The 24,879-nt window shown below is 39.4% G+C and overlaps 1 protein-coding gene across 1 annotated transcript in view; it reads left to right on the plus strand.

The window, feature by feature from the left end:
• Positions 1-491: 491 nt before the first annotated feature.
• Positions 492-24,879, plus strand: part of FUT9 (fucosyltransferase 9) — a gene marked incomplete at both ends in the record, with an annotated part of 72,561 nt that continues 48,173 nt past the window's right edge. Inside the window, one exon of the mRNA XM_083368807.1 lies at positions 492-633. Within this exon, the coding sequence (XP_083224933.1) occupies positions 492-633 (142 nt within the window). The remainder of the gene's footprint in view (positions 634-24,879) is intronic.

Raw genomic sequence — 24,879 nt, forward strand, 5'->3', positions numbered from 1 at the left:
GGAGGGGGAGAGAGAGAGAGGGGGGGAGGGGGAGGGAGAGGGAGAGAGGGAGGGAGGGAGAGAGAGAGAGAGAGAGAGAGAGAGAGAGAGAGAGAGAGAGACTGCTGAGGCTCCTCAAGCTCCTCTGGGCAAGAGCCACAAGGCGAGGATGCGAGCCTTGCTGCAGCAGGAGAGGAGAAAGACGGTGAGCAGCGCCAGGACTCCCCCCCTCCTTCGCCGCGCGACCCCGCGCGCCTCCGCTCCGTCACCACCGCCGGCAGCTCAGCCGGCCACGCTTTTCTCTCTCTCTCTCTCTCTCTCTCTCTCTCTCTCTCCCCCAACCCACCCCCAACCCACACTCTCCTCGGTGCCGCTCGTCGGCCGCGCGCCTGCGCGAGCGGCGCCCCCCCTCCCCAACAGCTTAGTCTTTTCTCTCGACCTGCTGTCTGTCTGTCTGTCTGTCTTGTCTGTTTTCCTTCGGTTTCGCAGAGCCTCCCGCATCAGCGCCGGGCATGGGCAGCGAGAGCGCGCGCAGGAGCAGTCCGGGCTCCGCCGCTCCCCCGTGCACCCGCTCTTGCTCCTGCTGTACATCTTGCCCTGTCGCCCCCAGGGCGGCGCCTCGGCTGCGCTCCCGCCTTTTCCCACCAAGGACGGGTGAGTGAATGAATGGCTCCTCCTTTGGAGCACCTGCTCGCTCTCTCTCTCTCTTCTCCCGGCGGTGGGCTGGATCGGCGGACCGTTCGCGCGCTCCTCTTGGTATTCGAAGGAATTGGTGCCTGTGGCGGCTGTGGTGGGAAACGGGGCTTTTGTGTGTGTGTGGGAGGGGGAGAGAAGAGAACAGCGTCCGCCGTCCCTCCTACCGCAGCGAGAGGCGCCTTGCTTTTTGCTTCGCGCCTGGGTGGCTTCCTCGTCCTTTCCCTGAGAGGACTGGCGAGGACTTCTCGAAGGAAGGAGTAGGGGGGAAGGGGTGGGGGGTGGAGAGAGAAGGAAAGGAGTAAGGTTTTTTTTTTCCCTCCCAGAAATGGAGATTAAAAGCAGCAGCTCGAACCTGGAAGACCCAGCTCTCCGGAAATCTCCAGAGCGCTGCCCTTCTTCGAACCGTCTTTTCTTTTGCACGTGTCCCGTCTGACCTCCTCTCCACGCGAGTTCCCTCGCGTGTTGGTCACCGGGGAAGGGGAGGGGGGGGGAAGGCGATCCCCGGACCCTGTAACCCTCCTCCTTCAGAGCTTCTATCAGTCCCCATCCGGGGGAGTCCTTTCTGAAGCGTCCCCACAAACGGGTATTCCGTTCCGTGGTTTTTAGGACATTAAAAAAAAAAAAGTTCTGAAAGGCTGTTTTTATTTTATAAGGAGCCGTGGAACAGAGGCTGGAGGCTCTCCCCCACCCCCCACCCCAACACACACACACACACACACACACACACCCCGTTACTCCTGCCTGAGCAGCCTTCTCCTCTTTCCCTCCTGCTTCTCGCCGTACAAAGAAGTCTTTAAAAAGAGATCCCTGCTTGCCCGCTAGCTGGCTGGGGTTGTGCCAGTCCTCCTCCGGCGAGCGCTGGACCTTTTTTCTCTGGACCGAGCAAAGAATTTGAGCTACACAGAAGGAGAGGGCAGACGGCCCGCCTGGTTCCCCAGGGTTTTTGTAATGAGGCGTTGGCATAGGTAAGTGTCCCCCCCCCCCTCAGCTCTCCGGAGACAACCCGCAGCAAGGTAACCCAAATGAACTTTGTTGGGAAAAATCGCCTTTCTCGCTTGACGCCTTCTACTCTTTCTTTGTGTTCTTCACTGGGTTACCAAGCATGCTTTCCGATTCCCTTTATTCCTCCGTGAGCTGTGTAGTAGTCTCAGAGTATTTTTGCTATTTCAGTAGTTCTCCTGGAAGGTTGTTATGACAGCGGTCCTCCCCCTCCCCACACACACACACACACACACACACACACTACTTCTTATCCTCGCTGCCTAGATTAGGGATAAAAGACGTGGAGCGCCGATTGCCAAAGTGCTTATGCTCTTGCGATTTTTAAAATTATATGTGCCGTGTATAAGGGATATACACATCTGGATCCTATTTTTTCTTCTACCGCTCTTTGCAGCTTTTGCAATGTATCGTTTAAGGTTCTTCCGTGGAGTTTTTGTACTGAATGTCATATTGAATTTGGAAGTATGTGAAGAAGATCTTTAATTCTGTCAATGATATTGCTCTTTTGAAGATTTTGGATGTGTGTGTGTGTGTGTATGCATGCATGAGTGTGTGTATAGATCGATAGATATAGATATATATGACAGTTTAAAAGATTTTTACTGTGGAGAGTTTCACAAGATTAAGTGATGTGTTCTTTTGGATGCTAGGAGCTGCCTCTAGGATTGTAGATATTAATTTTAGAGTAGGTGCAGCAGGTTTGGGACATCTACTGGATTGTAGGAATCCAGGTAACATAATTCAGGGTTAGTAGTAGTTTTAGATGCTTAGATTCACATGTTCTATAGAGATAAATGAACCATGAATGACATTACTATTGATACTTGTGTATCGTGATACTCCCTGTTGCAACAAGATACATTCAGAACTGTTGCTCTGGTTTCTTATATTTCTCCTACCCCTGCTTTATTTTAAGGGACAAAATGTGAAATATGTATAAATACATGTTTTCTTGTGGGTTAGAAAACACAAGAATCTTTGTTTTAAAAAAGGCATTTTTCTTTTATGCAGCAACATACTTCAATAGCAGATTTTAAATAAGTGTACAAACACTGGATTTTACTTCCTTTTCAGATCTGTTGCACCTTTTGAGTTCTTAACACTTGCATTTTAATAAGTTTACTTAATTTTAGGCAAGATTTGTTCCATACAGGTTAATAAATATCTACAATGAGAAAAATGGAGCCAAAAATCAACTCATGGCAATAGAGAGAGTGAAAAAATGTATCCAATGATCTTTAACTTAGGTGAATTAACACGATATGTGAACTGGAATGTTGATAAGATAATAAATGAAGTTAATTCAAATATTTGTAACTGGCTTTGCCATAATTGGGAAGTAATTACAGATTTTGTTCCCTTTGGTGAACAATTATCAGAAAAAGACACTATGAAACAGAAGCTAATCTTGTATTATCAAAAACAGGATATTGCTTAGGGGGGGGAAACACATCATGTTGATGTCACTTGTACATCATCAGCCTTTCAGTCAATGTAGAAGTCTTCAGTGTGAGGCAGTCAGCTACCTGATGTCTTATAACCACATTTCTCTGCACATATACTCAAAAAAGAATTTTTTAGATCCATTGGATTAAAACTAGGATGAAAATAGAGAAAGTATTTGAATATTATCTCCCCACTTGAGAAGGTGAGTCATGTTGTCAAAGTAATCCCTCTTAAAGGATGGACGAGCCAACCTGTTAAGATGTACCTAAATAAGCCTAGGGACACTACCATAATGAAACAACATTGGATGTAGAATATAAGCAGTACCCCATTTTATGTATATATTAAATTTGCATAGCAACAAAATATGAAGTCAGACTGATGTGGCTAGAGCAGGTAAGTATCCTGCTTTGAGAATGGGGTGACATACAAGTTTAATAAATTATATATAGATACTGGTATTTTAATATTGAATGTGTCCTCACTAATAAAAGGGGAAAGATAAATTTTAGCATGGATGGAAATCAGTCCTAGAATGTATATATAACAGATTCTTCAGTCTTAAAATTATTTGATGAGCATGGGGATATTCCATGTATACTTTAAGGATGCATTTTCCTTTAGATTGTTTAATTTACATAAAAACTTGGCAATATATATATATAACTGACTTAGAAGCAATCATGTGAAGTAAGATAACGTGGGAAATCATGCGTGCCCAAGGTCAATTAGGAAGATTCATGACTGAGTGGATATCTGAATTGAAGTATTACAGATGTCTCATATGGTTTATGTATTAAAATTGCAAATATGATGAAAAAGCATATATAATGATGAATCAAGCATATAACCATTAATCTTAATGCTAGGTAATGCTATCCATCAATCATGAAAATATAATCTGAAAGGAGAAACATTTTATATGATACTACAAGATGGGAATGGAAGTCATTTAAAAACATTAGAATGTGTCCATTTCCAAATGTTGATTTTTTAAAAATGTCTGGAGTTTAATAAAACCCTAAACTGCACAATAGGCACTTCTGTGGTTAGATAAAAATGTAGTAGAGTAGAGTTGAGCAATCTACAGGTCATACCTAGCCCCAAGCACCTGAGTTGTGTCCATTAACATCATGGGATAGTTCTGCCAAAATATCTTCAGGAGAGCTCTATGTGTTATTTTTTTTTCCTTTCTTTCTCAAGATAAAAGTAGAAATAGGAGCAGAATGTTTTATCTTTTTCAGTGACTTGCTAGCTGGTCAGCCTTTGATTCAAAGAAAGTTTCAAAAGTAGATACTTTATAGGATATGACAAAAATTAAAATATAATGGGGAAAAATGAGAAAAATCAGATTACATATAAAATAGACCAAGGCAACAATTTGAAAACTATGGTGGATAAGAGAATCACGCCAATCCTTTTCTACCCATATTATCCAAATGTATGGACTATAGATCCTGGTGTTCACGTCCCATCTGTTTTTCTGAGAAGTAACTTTAAAGCATTTCAAGGGTTATTTGCAAACTTTATTCCATTCATAAAATTAGAATGATAGCAGTTTGAACTATGTATTTTAAAAAAGCTATGTGATCTTCCACATTTGATTCACTTCTTTTGTTTCTGGCTTTTGCTTGGTCTGTACTCAAGAAGATTTCTTTAAAAAAATTTTTTTTAAATGGAGCTCTTTAAATATATTGCATTAAATATATCCTTTAAAATATATTCATCTATTTATTTAAAATCTTTTAAACTCTAAATGTATTTACATCACAGTTTTAATAAAAAAACAAAGGTTAAACTCCTAATCTCAGAAGTGAATCAAATTCTTTATCAAAACTGTTGGACTTGGATTGGATATTATAAATCTGCATGATGTATGCTCAGTAGACTGTTAAACTTTCTGGGGGGGAACTTCAGGACGTTTATATTGAAATCAAGGGTGAAAACAAGCAGTCTTCTGCTATGAGTATTTGGACCAGCTTATTTCTAGGCATATCTCAAATATCAAAATTTCCCTATTTTAAATAGTTTGCTACACACTTTAGTGTAAAGATACATTTATGGATATTAATAAAGAGCCAAAATATCTGGCAGCCTTATGGAATGAGCGTTAAATTTAATTTGTAGCCTTAAAACGTAAGCGTTTTAAAACCAGCTTTTCTTGATGGGAGCATGGCTGATTCTACAGTACTGCTCAGCTATCCTATGTCACATTATATTGTTATCCTGTACCTTCCCAATAGCAGAATAACAGATTAGTGACAACACTCCCAAATACACAATGCCTAAGAACAGGATTGTTCTGATCTGCTCATAATGAATGAATGCTTGGGGAAGCACATGGAAATTGCCAGTTATGGCTAAGGGTCTGCTACATAATGGCAATCTTCTTCAGTAAATCTGTACTGCAGGTATAAGCAGTCTATACTGTTTGTTTACCTTCAGCCAATATAGATGGTGTAAAGGATTGGGAAATCAGTCCAAAATCTTCATGAAATTCCATCACATATATCCAATTCAGGCTTCATCCAGGAAGAACTGTCTACACATAGCAGTAGTAATCCTCAACTTACAGTCACAATTGGGACCAAAATAATCATTGTTAAGTGGTACAGTCATAAAGTGAGGCATCACATGACCTCACTCAATTTTACAACCTTTTTGTCATGGTTGTTAAGTGAATCACCCAAAGTTGTCAAACAAGACATCCAGTGACTGCTGCTTGCAACCTTCTGCTGGTTTCCCATTGACTTTGCTTCTTAGAAGCTGGCTGGGAAGTCACAATTGTGGGCACTTCATCGCTGGAGGCTTTTAAGAAGAGACTAGACAGTCACTTGTCTGAGATGGTATAGGTTCTCCTGCTCAAGCAGGGGGCTGGATTAGAAGACCTCCAAGGTCCCTTCCAGCTCCTATTCCATTCTATTCTATTCTATTCTATTCTATTCTATTCTATTCTATTCTATTCTATTCTATTCTATTCTATTCTATTCTATTCTATTCTATTCTATTCTATTCTATTCTATTCCATTCCATTCCATTCCATTCCATTCCATTCCATTCCATTCCATTCCATTCTATTAACAAATTACAATCACATGATTGCTGAATTTTACAACTGTTGTAAGTGTGAGCCCGTTGCCAAGTGCCTGATCACAATCACAAGGCTGCAGGGTTGCTGCAAGCATCGTAAGTGCAAGTACCAGTTGTCAGTCACTTTTTTGAATACTGTCATAACTTCAATTGGTCACTAAACACATGGTTCTAACTTGAGGACTACTTGTATTGAAAAAAGGCTTATATGATAGTTGTGACTGATAAACAGAAGGTACAAAGGGTTTTGCAGTCAAGACTAAAAATTTCCCCAGAGCCCAAATACTGAGAGCAGCAGGCTGCATACCAAAACAAAACAACCAGGCCTTCATAAAATTAGCACACCAGCTAAAGTTTCACAGTCCCTGTGATTAGGATACATCGACAGCCTAGATAGAATCCATTGACAAATGGGATTGAGTGGTGGAATTCAAGAGGTGAGGACACAGCCAACAAAGAAGTGAAAAATTAGAAGACAATATTTAAGTGAGATAATTTTATAGAGACAATATTCCCCTCCCTCTGTGCTGGAAAGTGTATTAAATTCCGTAATTACTGTTTTGTATCATGTGCTTTTTTTAATATTTGCTATGAGTTTTATAACATAGCAGTGAACCTAATAGGGCTGTGAATGCCTTACTTTTTTCATGTTAGAAACATACCAGAAGCTTGGATGTTATGGCCTCCTTTTACTAAATGCTATGTATATTTCCCATATGAAAGAAGAACACATTGTTTTAGTCAGTTGAGTTGACTTGGAGAGGAGGTTTTATTTGTTACAGTGGAAATTGTTGAATATAATTTTTCTTTGGATGCTTAAAGCACATTGATGGCAAAAGTGTAAGAATAATAGCGTAATAATGGTTAAGTATTTTGAAAAGACAAGCAGAATATTAATAAGACATTTATTGCTTTACTGTCTGTTGTTTAAGCAAAACATCTGTTATTTGGACAAAGTATTTCCTGTTTCCAATGTGCCCTGTTATCAGAAAGGCTATCTGTAAAACTCACTTTCCAAGTTTCTTGTCATGATGTATACATGTTTGTATAATACTTACTGGGTTAATGTGTGTTTGTTGTAATTTTCTTGGATTCTACAATATTGATGGGTTGCTGCAATTATTAGCTGGGTTATTCTGAATCTTTTTCTTAAATTTAGCTAGAAAGCAGTTTCATTCTAGTGATGGCAAGAAATTCTAAATAATAGCAATGGGGATTATTTAATTTAGAATAAGGTATCGTTGATATAAGACGATCATTGAGAACAGGATCAAAGTATTGAACTTCCACTTCTTTGTCATAAACCCCGGCCCATCTAAATTTGTTTTTGATTTAATTTTGGTTACATGTTATTACTGAATTACATCATTATTTTATATAGGTGCCCATCTTGCTCTGGGTGGCAAATACAATTAAAATCATCAGTTTAAAAATAAAATGAAAATAAATTAGAAAACTTGTTGGTAAAGTTTTCAGAATTTAATTCATAATGTCAGCTATAATGTTATACCATATTCTATAAATCTATGATTCTAAATATAATTTTTATCTATTGGCATAATCACTTCCTATTCTTTCTATTAAATGTAATTCATAGATTAGTTTATCTTCCTAGTGTTTTCCCACAAGGGCTGGGTCTGCTTTTTCAGATCAATCAAATGTTGATCCACTGATTGCAACAAGAACTGACGCAAAGTCTGACGTTGTAGGCTGAGAGAATATGACTGGCCCAAGGTTATCCAGCTGGCTTTCATGCCTAAGGTGGCATTAAAAACTCACAGTCTCCTAGTTTCTAATTTTGTTATTAAACTTTTAATTCTTAAATATTATTTAAAACATTTAATTAAGAAACTCATCATAAACCAGTTTTGTAAATTGATAACTTTAAAATCAGTGATGATGCTCTTTAGCGTTAAAACATTTACAGTTAGTTGTATTTTAGTGAGTCAATGAGAATAGTATTTTTGCTCTTGCAACAATCTTTGCACCATTTTTTTTAAAAAAAATTCAGTCTTACTGTTGCATACTCTTACTAAGTTCAAGGTATTTTTAGTTGTTTGTTTTGCTTCTAGATTTCTTTGTGTTTTTCAAATTGATTTTGTACTTTCGCAGAACATAAGGCCATAAAGATTCACTTTCTCAATGAATAGTCAGAAGGTGAATATGGTAGCTCAAAATCTTCTCTCCACTTACATTAACAAACCTGTTTCATTAAGATTCTGTATGCGTTATAAAACATAAGATGATGTGAGATCAACTATAAGGACTGTATCCAATAATAATAGCTTTGCTCTTCCCTTTACTGATCTGTCCAGGCCTTTCTACTTACTTTTTTTTAATTTCCATTAAATCATGACTGATTCTCGGAGACTGCCTGGACAAGTCCCTGCAGTTTCTTGGCAAAGTTTTTCAGCCATTGCCTCCTAATTAGGGCTGAGAGAAAGGGAGGGAGAGAGAGAGAGAGACTGGCTCAAGGGCACCCAACTGGCTTTATGTCTGTGAGTCTAGAACCTAGGGCTCTCCCAGTTTCTAGCCTGACATCTTAACCACTACATTACAGCAAACTGACTCTCTACTTGCTTACTTGGTACCATAGACCATAACCGACTTATCAACAGGCAACTTTTCAGGGAGAAGATATGGTATTGGTGTTCTCTCCGTTGCATGGCTTCTGATAGAATAAGCAACTATAAGATTCATGAATCTTTCCATATATGTTTATTAACCCCATGTTTCAGTTTCTTTATTTTATTTCTTCTGGTATTAATGAAAACCAGACATTTATCTTGGTGCCAGACCAACCAACCTCACATCCAAATGGAGGAATATCCCAGATTATCATTCACTGCTATATGAGGACAAGTAGCCCTTTACTGTCACTTGTTAGCAAGGATTTATAGCAGCTGGAAAATGGAACTGCTGGTAGCATTTAACTTCTGATGAAAGAATGTCTTGCCTTGTTGAGTGGCTTGGGAATTCATAGCCCACAACAACTAGGAAGATGTCTCAAACATCCAACATGCATAGCAGAATTCACACTAGATTTTCTCTTGTGTTTAACAGCAAGGGATCATACTTGAATGAGGAATCTATTAATTTATTTGTTTGAATTCTATCTCACTTTTTTTTCTTGTCTTTTCTTCCAGGTCTTGTAAATAGTCCTTCCTACCCTGTGAGATAGTTTGGGCTGAGAGGGCATGCCTGGTCCAAAGTTACTGAGAAAGCTTCCATTGCTGAGGGGGAATTTAGCAGGTCATTTCTAGTCCAAAACCTTCTTCATATCCTGGTTTTCATTTGACCTGTTTTAGAATAGATTCAGATTAGTGTGGTCTTGCCTAGGAGTCCTTATTTTAGTTAGTGTTCTTTCCAAGGCCCTGAAAATCATGTGGAGTAAGGACATGAGTCACCCCAGCTACCAATAGAGTGTAATCAGTTCCAAATGCTGATACATTTCCCAATGTGATACAATGTTCTGGCAATGCCATTCTCTTTAATGTTTTGGAAAATTGAAGGCAGTGCTGTTTCCAATATGTTTTTCCATATTTGTGTGTATTTTATTGCAGAATTTATAGAGTCCACAAAGATACTTGGCGGTTTTCATATATCCATGAAACATAAATATACCAAAAATATCTCCAATTAATGCAATAATGGTATTCTTTCTTAGGGACCACTTCTAGCAACATTATAGGACAAATGATGTGTGGAATGATTCTCTTTTGAATATTCTCCCAAGTTTTAGCAGAGAGTTTGACATCTGGGTCTCTGGGGGGCAGAGGCTATTTCAGAGGGAAGAAAGACTCAAAGAAAAGTATTATTTGCTAGTTCTCCTCTTCATGTCTCACACGAGGAGATCCTGTGTATCCTTATTCCAGAGGGATGCATTAATTTTATCGAAGCAGTTCCAGAAGTGCCCAACCTTGGTGCCCAATCATGTAGGGCTGTACAACTCTACATGTAACCAGGAACTGAATTGTATCAAAGGGCAACCAATATAGTGCCTGCAATACTGGTACCACAGTGATTCTGACAATTCTCACCTGCCAATAAAGAGGTGGCTGCATTTTGTGATAATTACAGCTTCTACATAGTCTCCAGAATGACCCCTATTTAGAGCACCTTTTTATTAGTGCCATTTATACATGATATGGACGGGGCAACTGTCTCCAAGGCATCTTGTTTCAGAGAGAGCTGCATCATAAAAAAGCAAATGGTTCTGTACAAACAACACCTCTTTGTTGCTAGGACTCAACTTCATCCTCGTTTGTTTGTTTTTTCCCATGCAGTCCCTCATTTCTGGAGATACCACATCAAGCTCTTGAGATAAATATATATTAGTAAGTAAAACATAAAGGTTTCCCTGGCCAGTCATATCTGACTCTAGGGCGCAGTGCTTATCTTTGTTTCTTAGCCAAGGGAGCCAGCATTGTCTCAAGACATTTTCCATGGTCATGTAGCTAGCATGGCTATACGCCAAAGGTGCATGGAATGCTGTTAACTTCCCACTGAGATAAATCTACTCAGATTTGCATGCTTCATACTGCTAGATGGGCAGGAGCTGGGGCAGGAATGGGAGCTCACCCCGTTGCATAGCACTCAGGTCTCAAACCCCGGCTGTCAGCTTTCCAGCTGACAAATTCAGTACATTTAACTTCTGAGCCATCGCGCCTCATATATAAGTATTATCAGCATATTGAATATCATGTAACGTGCTGTTTCTTGCAGTAGTTTCAGGAAAATGTTGAAAATCAGGGATAAGGTAAACCCAATGGTAGGGGCTTTCTTCGCTTTTCACCCCACAGATCATCAACTCTCCCATGGCTTGCACCGTGACCGGGCAGCTCAAGTCTCTCCTGCTGCCTCTTTCCACCAACCAACTTCACGATAAGTTGGAAGGTCTGACTGAACTTTTTTTAGTCCTACAAACTCTGTTTCCCTGCAGCAGGAGGGAAACATGTCAGAGCTGGAAAGCAGGTTAATGAAGAAATGCTTTTGGGAAGAGAGAGGAGCTGGGCAGTGGTGCGCCAAACTCTACAGCAGTGCTGTGAGAAGTGGCAGGGAACAGGGCTGCCATTTCCAGAATGGACAAGGAAGATGCTGGGAGATGCAGGACAGCAAGCAAGTGCTCTTCTCTGCTCTGCATTGCTGCACAGAGCCGCTCCCCTACCTGTTTTCCGTTTTCCCCAGTGGCGGCAATGGAGGGCTGGCGGAGGGAGGTTGCAGGGAAGGCTTGGTGAAGTAGGAGGTGGCGGCTACTGCCTGGCAGATGTTCTGTTGGGTGAAGCATGAAGAAAGCCCCTCCAGTAGCACACAGCATCAGGCCTATACTGCCCATCCTTTGTAATATGTTACTCTGGCTCATGGCAGCGTCTGTTAGCGGGCATCCACTCACCTGCTGCCCGCCACATCCCTCACCTTGTTGTGTCACTGCCGCATCACCAGCTGTCCCATTAAAGTGAGTGGGACTGTTGGTGAGTCAACAGAGGGTCAGAGGAGGAGGCACTGCAGAACGGAGATGACAGTTGCTTTTTAAAAATTGTGATTTAAATCGAGTTGATTTAAATCAAGTCTTTTTACTAGACTTTTAAATCAAGTCTTTTTACTAGTGATTTAAATCAACTCGATTTAAATCAAATCCACCCTGCCACAAATCATAAAACAGAGTGACTAGTTAGCATGGAACGTAGAGCAGACATGTCAAACTCGTGACATCACGTGACGTCACGCAACGTATCAGGACTTTTTTACCATTGCTAGCAATGCGGTGGGCATGGCTTCCGTGTGATGCATCCGGCCTGCGAGCCGGCAGTTTGACACCCCTGTTGTAGAGAGAGTGGCTCCTATCTCTACTCAGTGAGAGAACACCACCTGCAGAGTGAAAAATGATTGAAGCTGAGGCACTGTTGTTTAAGCTTAGTTCGAATATACTTCCCAGCTTCCAGTTTATGAGTAAATGAGAACTCTTGTGAAGCAAGGCAGAATGGATGGAGAGTGACAGTCTGACCTAAGCTTCCCATTAATAAAAGCTGAAGCTAGGCACTAGTACTTTCAAGACAGAGGCACCAACTTGAAATAAGTAGGAATTTCCTAGTTGAAAAAGTGGTTAAGGAGTGGAACAGCCTGTCTCCTGGAGCTCTTATCATTGGAACTTTCCAAGAAAAGTTTGGCTAGCCATTTCTCTGCATTTGTCTGAGGATTCCTTCCCTAGACAGGAAGGCTGGACTAGAAGATTTGAAAGATTCCTTCTGACTGTATGATTCTACCTTAGGCCAGGGCTTTTCGACCAGTGGTACGGGTACCAAATGTGGTACATTGGCACATGGCAGGTGGTACGCGACCATCCTACAAAAGTGATAGCAGGGGAAGGGAATGAGCTGAACCTGTGGCAGCACCACACAAGCCTGAGCGAGAGATGGCTAGAGCTGCAGGGCTGCCAAGGCTCAGCGGAAGTGCCAGGATCAGTGCCAGGCTCCAGCTGGAGCTCGGCGCTGATCCTGGCACTTCTGAGCCCAGAAGAAGCACCGATCAGCTGGAATGTTGCAGCATCTCCAGGGCCTTGTGATTTACATTCAGATGGTTGGCAACTGATTCATATTTATGATGGTCACAGTGTCCCAGGGTCATGTGAAGTGACCAAAACCTGCTGCAAACCACCCAGCAGATGGGGGGAATAAAAACCAAACACCCCCCACACCCCTGCTGCCAATCCTCAAGAGAAATGCTCACAACAATGAAAACCTTGGACAGGAGGAAGAGCACTGCCGGGCAGGCAGGCAGGTGTCTTGCTCGGCTGTGGCTTGATGGGGCACTTTTTTCAGTGCCATTGTAACTTTGAACAGTCACTAAGCAAACTGTTGTAAGTCGAGGACTACCTGTACTTCATCACTTTTTTCCTTTTTTTTTTTTGGTCATCAAGTTTTTGACACCTTGCTAGGCGACTGATGGTACTCAGATGTTGCCATATCCTAAAAGTGGTACAATGGGTGAAAAGGTTGAAAAGCCCTGCTTTAGGCAACCACAACATCTAATTATAGGTAGCATTTACTCTGCTGCAACATTTTTCTTTTAACTGTTAAGAAGAAAGACATGGGAAGATCCGCTTTCCAGGACACCTGCGCCATTGTGGTGATGGAGAAATTGAAACCACCAGGCATGTCCTTTTCAACTGCTCATTTACAGAGGCATTCATAGTATAACTTATATGTTACTTTCCAGGCTTACAGACCACCCAACTAATGGTATATCTCTTGGATTTTTTTTCTTTCATAACATACAGTGTTGCTAAATTCTGTATGACATTATGCAAAATCTGATAGAAATCGAGTGATAACAAGTGTTAATCAGGCTTACACATACTGCATTTGTAATCTGCTCTTATATTCTTTAGTTTCAGAGTTTTCACTGTTACAGCTGTACCTTTTAGCTTTCAGAATGGCCTTGAATACTATTTTATAATACCTTTATTACTGTAATTTTACTGTAGTACTTAATTATAAATTTAATTAAGTGCTATTTTAAATTAATCTTATAATATTAAATAACTTTTGAGTTTTATAATAATTTCATAGTTTTTATGTTCTCTGCATAATTTTCTTAATTTCATTTAGTCATAATTCTGTTTCATAATTTCATAGCTAAGAACAGATACATGTGCTGCTCTTAAATTATAGCTAGTAATTTTACATATAATTTGCACAGTAATCTCTATATTTTTACCATATGCTGGGCAAAGTCCAAAATAAAGTTCATTATATTGAATATATGTCAACTTGAATAACAGAGAAAGTGGATAAGGTCTTTGAAGTTTAATACCTAACACTGATTTGGATTCTATAAATCTTATAGCTCTGGAGAGTCTTACAAATTCTCTCAAATATTGATTACTTCATTGAAAGTTTCTCTGCTGCCTTTAAAATCGGAGGTGGGGAAGTGTAGGAAAAAGAGGGGCAGAACCTGGATTGGAGTCAAAAGAGGAATCAGCCTAGACTCTTTAAGTAGTCAAAAAGCCTTGGTGGAGCAGTGGGCTAATGCCTCCTTAAGTAACACCTGCTGCCTGCAATTAGTGCAGGTTCGCATCCCACCAGGCTCAAGGTTGACTCAGCCTTCCATCCTTCCGAGGTAGGTAAAATGAGGACCCAGATTGTTGGGGGCAATTAAGCTGACTTTGTAATAATGCCGCTTGGGGGTGTGTGTGAGAGCCCTAATAAGCAGGCATATACATAGAATGAAGGCTACTGCTAAGCTTGTAAGCCGCCCTGAGTCTTCGGAGAAGGGCGGGATATAAATGGAATTAAAATAAAAAAAATGGAATCAGTCTGATTCCGCCCACCCTAATCTAATGCCAGAATACTGATAACCATTAGTTGAATATCCTGTGCACGGGCATGAGCAATAAGTTTCATTGGAGGATTCTTATTGTTTTGACCAGTTAATGCTCTAGGATGTCAGTGTTCTGAAAAGCTTAGCAGTATCTCAAATCCATTTGGTCCTACATGACAGTATTTGAATCTATTTTGATCTAGCTGTTTGCCTAGATCAGACCATATAGAAACTTATAAAACAAAACCGCTGTGATAGAGTGATTTTGCAAGCTTTTGAATAAGTGCTGCAGAACAATACCAATAGTTATTTCCCTTCCATTCATGGTTTTCTGGATGCAGACCTATCTCTTGAATTACAAGCAAGGTCTGTAGGGTGTTAACAAATTTACCAGTGTATCTGCTAAACAATTCTTTTGCTTGGCAGAAAAAGTTCAACATTTAGTCATTGCAAAATTTTGCCTTTTCAGGTCCTATAAGCAGAGAACAAAAGATGGCAAATGTGTGTATTTTTATAACATAAGAAAGTGTTGACTAAAATAGTAATACAGTGCTTTGTTTTAAATTAACAATAAAAGTGATTTAAATATTAATTTAAGTTTTCCATCCTTTCCATTCAATACTTTACATATAGCCTATATTTTGTTATTAAATGATGCTTATTTTGATTTATAATTAAGTAGAACGTTAGTAATATTTATTCTTAAAACTGGGTTTTTCATCTCTGTTATCCTGTACAGATTAGTATATTTTTTAAAGTAAGAATTACTTTTAAATATTCCCAGCCAGATTCTTTTTCCTCCAATATCGGTCACTTCTCAGGTATTTATGTATGGGTGGGAAAGGAGAAAGAAATTGAAGAAAGAAGAGGAAATACATGTATGGATATGAAATAGAACAAATTTTGTCTGGCTTTTCTTTCTATTATCAGCTTTATTTTCCATTCATATTTTTTTGTTGTTAGTGGGCATCAGTTAGGGATCCTAATTTCATGATGTATTTTTCCTATTTAAAAAAATAAAAATGAATCCAATTCACAACTCCCACTTTTGTTGGTAAATCTAAAAGTTAAGCATCTACCTTTCATGATCATAAACCACCCAAAATATCCTATATAGAGCACCTGGCCAGATTTCAATTCTAACAAGATTCCAGGCACCACTTGCTCTACACACAGAAGTATCTTGTCTACACATAGTATTTAAGCTTTTTACCCAAGCATTTTCATCTGATATAGCATATACCATAAAAGACATGAATAGTTAATATTTAAACAACAGCATGACACATACAAAAAAAGGGAAAGAGCGGCTATCTTGAGTACCTTGACATCTACCCTGTGGATAACAAATTCATTGCATATTACATAACAATGTAATAGAAATGAAGTTTATTTACTGCTGTCACGGTTATCAATCAGCATTGTATAAAGTTTTGAAAAAGGGTTACAGAGATTAGATTAATGTGCATAAACATTTTCTAGATAACTGAGGTAAGTAGAATAGATCAAAGTAATGTACTATGAGCAGAATGCTATTTTACTAAAAAAAAAATTAAGTCCAGAAACTTACACTTGATAAATTGTAAAACTAATTTGCGAGTAAAAAATCAAATATTAGAAAAAAATTAAATCTTTAATAAAGTTAAAATACAAAACTAGCAGGTTTAATGAACTATTAAGTGTGTATACACATGCTTAATTGGTATCAGTGACCAATGTGACAAAACAACATAAAACAGAATAAAACAATTATATGTTATAAAATCCTAAAAATTCAAACAATACTTTCTGAAAGGACTGCTTATTTTGGTCCTTATTTGAAATTTTAAAAACTGCTGGGGCACTTAGGGTAAACTGTCTTAATTTTTGCTGGAACAAACTTGCATATCTCTAGCAAAACTTCCACTTTACTAAATATATAATTAAATTTTTATCCCATCTTTATTACTTTATAAGTAAATCAAGGTGATGAACATACTTAATACTCCTTTCCCCTCCTATTTTCCCCATACAGCAACCCTATGAGGTGACTTGGGCTGAGAGAGAATCCAAGGTCACTGAACTGGCTTTTATGCCTAAGGCATGAATATCAAAGGTTGTTTCAAAGATGATGGAATATTTAGATCAGATTGTGGTTTAGGGTAGAGGTGATTACTATGAATGTGTCATATAGTTTTATTTTTTTAAAATAGATATTTTCTTAGTTTTTAACGATAACAATCTCCAGTGCCTGGTGTTCAGCTTGTTGTCTTGGTATTATATTTTTACAAGAAAAAAAGGACAGTAATAATAATTAACAGTCAATAATGATTAAATTTCATAATTCCATAATTAATATATTAATTGATAATATATTTCTTTGATCTTCCCTTCTCCCATTTGTATTTTCCTTCTTCAACCCTAGCCAAAATATAATTCTTAATATTTTCAATATATAAATGATTAGGTAAAGGCATTTTTTATATTTATACAAATATATATATATATATATATATATATATATATATATATATATATATATATGACATTTTTTTCAGCTTATATTATTCTCATAACCACCATCTCAATAGTTCAGCATACATCCTATTTTTATAATTTTTGTTCGCTTACATTCCCTTATATTCAATCCAATTCTTATCAATCGTAATTTCTTCATATTACGGTAGTCATCTCACTGTCTAAATTTTCCCATTTAGATACATCATCCCAATATTTTATGTCATGCATTATAAAAATGTTGTTGTTAGCTGCAAAGTCGTGTCTGACCCATCACGACCCCATGAACAATGTTCCTCCAGGCCTTCCTTCCTCTACCATCAGGGATTTTCAACCAGTGGTACAGGTACCACCTGTGGTAATTGGCACCTGGCAGGTGATACGTGACCATCCTAGAAAAGTGGTAGCGGGGGAGGGTAATGAGCTGAACCTGTGGCAGCACCGCACAAGCCTGAGCGAGAGATGGCTAGAGCTGCAGGGCTGTCAGGGCTCAGCGGAAGCGCCAGGATCAGTGCTTCTTCGGGGCTGCCAAGGCTCAGCGGAAGTGCCAGAATCAGTGCCAGGCTCCAGCTGGAGCTCGGCACTGATCCTGGCGCTTCTGAGCCCAGAAGAAGCACCGATCAGCTGGAATGTTGCAGCATCTCCAGGGCCTTGTGATTTACATTCAGATGGTTGGCAACTGATTCATATTTATGATGGTCACAGTGTCCCAAGCTCATGTGAAGTGACCAAACCCTGCTGCAAACCACCCAGCAGATAGGGGGAATAAAAACCAAACACACACCCCCACCTCCGCTCCCAATCCTCAAGAGAAATGTTCACAACAGTGAAAACCTTGGACAGGAGGAAGACCACTGCCGAGCGGGCAGGCAGGCAGGTTTCTTGCTCGGGTGTGGCTTGGGGGGGCACTTTTTTCAGTACCATTGTAACTTCGAACGGTCACTAAGCGAACTATTGTAAGTCGAGGACTACCTGTACTTTATCACTTTTTTCCCTCAATCTTTCCCAACATTAGGCTCTTCTCCAGTGAGTCCTTCCTTCTCATTAGGTGGCCAAAGTATTTGAGTTTTAGCTTCAGGATCTGGCCTTCTAAAGAGCAGTCAGGGTTGATCTCCTCTAGGACTGACCGGTTTGAACGCTTTGCAGTCCAAGGGACTCGCAGGACTCTTCTCCAGCACCAGAGTTCAAAGGCCTCAATTCTTTGGCGCTCAGCCTTTCTTATGGTCCAACTTTCACAGCCATACATTGCAACTGGGAAGACCATAGCCTTGACTATACGCACTTTTGTTGACAGGGTGATGTCTCTGCTTTTTAGTGTGCTGTCTAGATTTGCCATGGCTTTCGTCCCCAGGAGAAAACATCTTTTAATTTCTTGGCTACAGTCCCCATCTGCAGTGATCTTGGAGTCCAGGAAAATAAAATCTGTCACTACCTCCATTTCTTGCCCATCTGTTTGCCAGGAATTGAGAGGGCCAGATGCCATGATCTTAGTTTTCTTAACATTAAGTTTCAACCCAACTTTTGCACTCTCCTTCTTTACCTGCAACAAGAGGCTCTTTAGTTCTTCTTCACTTTCTGCCATTAGAGTAGTATCATCTGCATATCTTAGGTTGTTAATATTTCTCCTGGCAATCTTAATTCCAACTTTTGATTCATCTAGCCCTGCCTTTCTCATGATGTGCTCTGCATATAAGTTAAATAGGCAGGGCGACAGTATACAGCCTTGCGAAACTCCTTTCCCAATTTTGAACCAATCAGTGGTTCCGTGTCCAGTTCTCACTGCTGCTTCTTGACCCACCTATAGGTTTCTCAAGAGACAAATAAGATGGTCTGGTACTCCCATCTCAGTTCACAATCAAAGGCTTCAGCATAGTCAATGAAGCAGAAGTAGATGTTTTTCTGGAACTCCCTAGCTGTCTCCATGATCCAGCATATGTTGGCAATTTGATCTCTAGTTTGATCTCTAGTTCCTCTGCCTCTTTGAAATCCTGCCTGTACCTCTGGTAGTTCTTGATCCACATACTGCTGGAATCTAGCTTGTAGGATTTTAAGCATAACTTTACTAACATGTGAAATTAATGCAATGGTGCAATAGGTTGAACATTCTTTGGCACTGCCTTTCATGGTCTTGTTTTTACTGACTGTATAGAGCTTCTCCATCTTTGGCTGCAGAGCACATAGTCAATCTGATTTCTGTGTTGACCGTCTGGTGATGTCCATGTGTAGAGCCGTCTCTTGGGTTATTGGAAAAGAGTGTTTGCTATCACCATCGTATTCTCTTGACAAAATTCTATCAGCCTGTATCCTGCTTCATTTTGTACTCCAAGGCCAAACTAGCCTGTTATTCTGGTTATCTTTTGGCTTCCTACTTTAGCATTCCAATCCCCCATGATGATAAGGACATCATTTTTTGGTGTTAGCTCTATAAGGTGCTGTAGGGCTTCATAGAACCGGTCAATTTCATCCTCTTCAGCACTGGTGGTTGGGGCATAGACTTGGACTACTGTGATATTGAATGGTTTGCCTTGGATTCGAACTGAGATCATTCTGTCATTTGGGGGATTTTATCCCAGAATTGCTTTTCCCTCTCTTATTGACTGTGAAGGCTACTCCATTTCTTCTGAGGGATTCTTGCCCACAGTAGTATACCTGATGGTCATCTGAATTAAATTCACCCATTCCTGTCTATTTTAGTTCACTGATTCCTAAGATCTCGTTGTTCAGTATTGTCATCTCTTGTTTGACCATGTCCAACTTGCCTTGATTCATGAATCTTACATTCCAGGTTCCTATGGAGAAAAAGTCTTTACAGCATCGGACTTTCCTTTCACCACCAGATACATCCACAGCTGAGCGTCCTTTCGGCTTTGGCCCAGTCGCTTCATTCTTTCTGGTGCTACTAGTACTGGCCCTCTGCTCTTCCCCAGTAGCATATTGGACACCTTCTGACCTGAGGGGCTCTTCTTCCAGCGTCATATCGTTTTGCCTTTTGGTACTTTCCATAGGGATTTCATGGCAAAGATACTGGAGTGGGCTGCCATTTCCTTCTCCAGTAGATCATATTTTGTCAGAACTCTCCGCTATGACCTGTCCATCTTGGGTGGCCCTGCTCAGCATAGCTCATAGCTTCATTGAATTATGCAAGCCCGTTCACCACGACAAGGCAGTAATCCATGAAGGGGATTATAAAAATACTATACTTTTTATCTGTCTTATAATATCTAAATATAACATCCTTTTTAATCAGTTTATATTTTACTTATATATTAATAAAAGTTATATCAGCCTACTATTTTCGTAAGATAAACTCTTTCTTTCCCGCAAACTTTAATAGTTCTCCTAATAATTCCATTTCTTGTTGTATCAGAGCCTTGTAGATTTTTTCCTGTTTGTGTCAAATTGGAATTCTTTTCCTTTGTTATTTCATCAATTTGATCATACTCTTCTAGTTTGTAATCTACTGTCTAATTTGGTTGTTCCTTTGTTGTTATTTCCTGAGTATTTTTAATTGTAGATTTAGATTGGAAATATGCTTATTTAAATCCTCAAAGTTGTTTCAAATTTTGTTGTGATTTAAGTCTATTGTCATTTGTATTTGTCCTAACATTGCATATATTTCCTCCGGGAAAGTATTTATCTTGCCTTGAAGTATTGCTTCTGGAGGCTCTTGATTCTTCAGGAGAAAATATTGAATGTGGCATCCTGTCATTTTTTGATATGTTTGTGATATTCATGTTGTCTCCCCCCTTCAAATAATCTTTCATCAATGTTTTAAGTCAAAAGTCAATTTATCAGTCAGTCAAAATTACAGATTCAGTATATTAAGCCACTTTAAATCCTTCCTGCAAATTCTCCTCTAAAAGATTAGCCAAAAAGCCAAAGTTTTTCTTTTCCATAAACAGTTCTTAGGTTTAAACAACAGTTCAGATGTTTGTTTTTTCTTTCAAACACGTTTTAATCTTATAGCTGGCTCTTCCTTTGTTCCCAGCTGTCCTCAAGGTAGGAATAACTTTTTCTTTGTTTCTGGGCATTCTGCCAATTTCTGGGTCCTTATTCTGGGTTCTATTCTCTGATTCTCCACTAGATGTCAACAGTTACTTTTTTTCAGTTTTTCTTTCAATCAAAAAGTTATTTTTGTTATATATTTTTATAATTCCATCAGAAATTTTTAGGGTATAATCTTGACAATTTTTTTAATTCCTAGACTTGTCCAGACTGAAATGTTTTAAATCAAATTTTAGTATATGTCTTTTCACCTTTTATGTTAATTCACCGCTTCCTTCTGTAAGGGAATAGGGATACAGTCCCCTCCCTTTTGGAGGTTTTCTTGCTTTGGGGATCTTTTCAAGGATTTAAACAGTAGATAGAAGAAAGAAGATCAGTATTATCACCAATTCCAAACACACTGTTCACTGATGTTTAAGTTCGTGCTCTGGGACTTCGGCTGCAAGCAGTTTGGGCTAGATGCTGATCTCATGCTAGTTTTTCTCCTGTCAGGTTTGGAAGGCTTTCCCCGGATCAAACGAAGTGATTGCTGTCGCTTCATGATCGACAGGGCACCCCTCCTTCACAGTCACCTCTCTGGGCCAACTTCGGACCCATCTAGGGTCCCACAGGCAAGAAGAAACTAGCTCTGGGGAGCGGAAGTCCGCTCTCACACTGCCATGCGCTGCGGGTGCAAAAACCGGATATAGTTTTCTTTATATCTAGTTGTATTTTTGTATTAGTTTTATATTTTGATATAGTCAAATAACTAAAGTTTCTATTCTAATAATATGTTCCTGCAAAAAGCAATGCCAACTGTATGAAATGTTGCAAATCTTCTAGAGATCTTAATGTCTAGTTTCTCAATATAAAGTAAGATCATTCTCAGAATAGGTGAAACATCTATTACAAATAGGGTGCAGGCTTTTATAGAAATGATATCAAAGAATACTTTCTAGAATCACAGATTTCTGCAAATCACAAAAGGAAGTTCAAGCTGCAAAAAGGTATCATTATATCTTTTCTCCTGCATTGTGGAAGGGAAGATTTTAAAGTGGGCCAAAGTGAAAGATCTACAATGTGTAATATTAAATAGGTAATTTACTGGCATGGTGGGTTTTTGTACATAGTGGCTGCCCAGTTTCTTTGATCTATCAGAAGAATTATAACAACAGCGCCTGCCTAATTGAAGCTTTAGTACTTGATTGTCCCACAATCAGAAGAAGTTGACATCTGCAAATTTAAACTTTTTTTTTAAAGTAGCATACATTAAACTGAATCTTCAGGTACAAAAAAAGGCTTTTCTTGCTAGAAGATGAGCTTCCTAAGCTCTAAGTTTTTAAACTTGTGTACATGCTTAGTTCAAACAGCATGAACTTTGGGTGTTTAGCACAATGAGGAAAGCAATACAAATAAGGGAGGGCATTTTTAAATTCAGTTTTAGGCCTGTTGCATTTCTTTCCAAATCTCTTTAAAGAAAGTTTAAAGTTGCAAGAGATTCTTTGACATTTTATAGCATTCCTTGCCTGGAGTTTAGTAGTAGTTGGAAGCATAACCTCTTACCATTATCATATTAAGTGGTAATAAATTACCTTGGTTTAGGTTAAAATAGCATTCTGTGAATTGATTGGACTGAAAGATTTTGTCTCATGGAGGTGTTAGAAAATAAGTCATAAGTTACAGATAGGGGTTTTTAATACTCAGTGTGATTGATAATCAAAGAAACAGCTTCCAATATGCATTTTATTACCATCCATGTTTTCTTGTTTATAGAACAGTTACCGAACCCTCTTCAGCATTTCTGTATGTGCTGCCTTTCCTGCACCTATTGTTTCTCCTGATAAGTTCATACCTTCTCTTTCTGATATGATTAATTAATTTTGAATTTCTACTTATAACAGGAAATAACAGGCAACAGGGAGAAAGCAGAACTGCTTAACCCATACTTTGCATCAATCTTCACACAAAAAGAAACTATAGCCCAACATACCAAAAAACCACTGCAAAAGACAAACTAGAAACAAAAATTAAAATAAGCAAGAAAATGGTAAGAGAATATCTATCCAACCTTGACAAGTATAAATCACCAGGACCCGACAGAATTTGAAGGAGCTGGCAGATGTTATCTCAGAACCATTACACCAACATCTTTCATAAATCCTGGAGCACCGGGGAAGTACCTGAGGATTGGAAAAGGGCTGATGTGGTTCCCATCTTCAAGAAAGGGGGGGAAAACTGACCCAGGAAACTACAGACCAATCAGTTTAACATCAATACTTGGGAAGATCCTAGAAAAGATAAAAAACAAATCTGCAAACAATTAGAATCAAACAAATTTATAGCTAGTAGCCAGCATGCCACACCAATCTTATTTCATTCTTCGATAAAGTGACTAAACTAGTAGACCAGCGAAATGCTGTGGATGTAGTATACTTAGGTTTCAGTAAGGCATTTGGTAAAGTAACCATAACCTACTCCTTGGTAAGCTAAAAAAAGGTGGAATAAACAACATCAACACCAGATGGATTTGTAGTTGGCTGGCAAACCATACTCAGTGAGTAGTTCTCAATGGCACCACATCCACCTGAAGACCTGGCTCTTTGAGCTTTCCGGCCAGGACTGAGAATTTTTAATTTTTAACTTATTGTAATTGGGTTTTTTAATCAGAGTTATAGGGGTTTTAGATTTTTAATCAAGGATAATTTAATCTATTTTAATTGTTATTAACTTTTTGTATTGTAATGTTGTTTTAATTGCCTTGTGAACCGCCCTGGGTCCTACGGGAGAAGGGCGGTATATAAGTTCAATAAATAATAATAATAATAATAATAATAATAATAATAATAATAATAATAATAATAATAATAATAATAATCCACATGGGGAGAATTAAGCAGCAGGGTACCACAAGGTTCCTTCTAAGGCCCAGTATTCTTCACTATCTTCATAAATAACTTAGATGAGGGAATTGAAGGGGACCTTATCAAATTTGCAGATGACACCAAACTGACAGGAGTACCCAACATCCCAGAAGACAAACTCAGGATCCAAAAAGATCTTGACAAACCTAGACAATGAGCCCTATCCAACAAAATGAGTTTGTGTGGAGAAAAGCAAAGTTTTATATTTAGGCAGAAAAAATCAAAGGTACAAGTACAGATTGGGCGAGACATGGCTCAAAAACAGTAACTGTGATAGGGACCTTTGAGTCCTAGTGGACGATCACTTGATTATGAGCCAGCAGTGTGCAGCAGCAACCAAAAAAGCTAACACAATCCTGGGTTGTATAAACAGAGGAATAGAATCAAGATCACACAAAGTATTAGTACTGCTTTATAAAACCCTAGTAAGACCACACCTGGAATACTGAAACCAATTTTGGTCACCACAAAAAAGATGTTGAGAGTTTGGAAAAAATTCAGAGAAGTGCAACTAAGATGATCCAAGGCCTGGAGACTAAAACATACAAAGAATGGCTACAGGACTTTGGTTTGGCTAGTCCAGGGGTCGGCAACCTAAAAAAGAAAAAGAGCCACTGGGAACCGGTTCCATCACAAATTAAAAAAAGAGGGAGCCGCGTGCGTGTGTCCATGCACGCGCATGCGCAAAAAGGTTTTTTGCGCATGCGCGGACGCACGCGGCTGCCATTTTTTAAAAAATGAGATGGAACCGGTTCCCGGTTGCCTGATGGCGACGGCCCGTCTGCAAAGCTGCCGCTTTCGGCAGCTTTGCAGACGGGCCGTGGCAGCTTCCGCAAAGAGCGGCGCCCCTGCCCATTCCGAGAGGTGCGCGCGCACCTCTCCGAACGACCGGAGGTGCGCGCGTACCTCCGCGCGAATGGGCAGCGGTGCCGCTCTTTCAGGAAGC

Source organism: Vipera ursinii (genome assembly GCF_947247035.1).
Source record: "Vipera ursinii genome assembly, chromosome: 1".
Classification (NCBI taxonomy): domain Eukaryota; kingdom Metazoa; phylum Chordata; class Lepidosauria; order Squamata; family Viperidae; genus Vipera; species Vipera ursinii.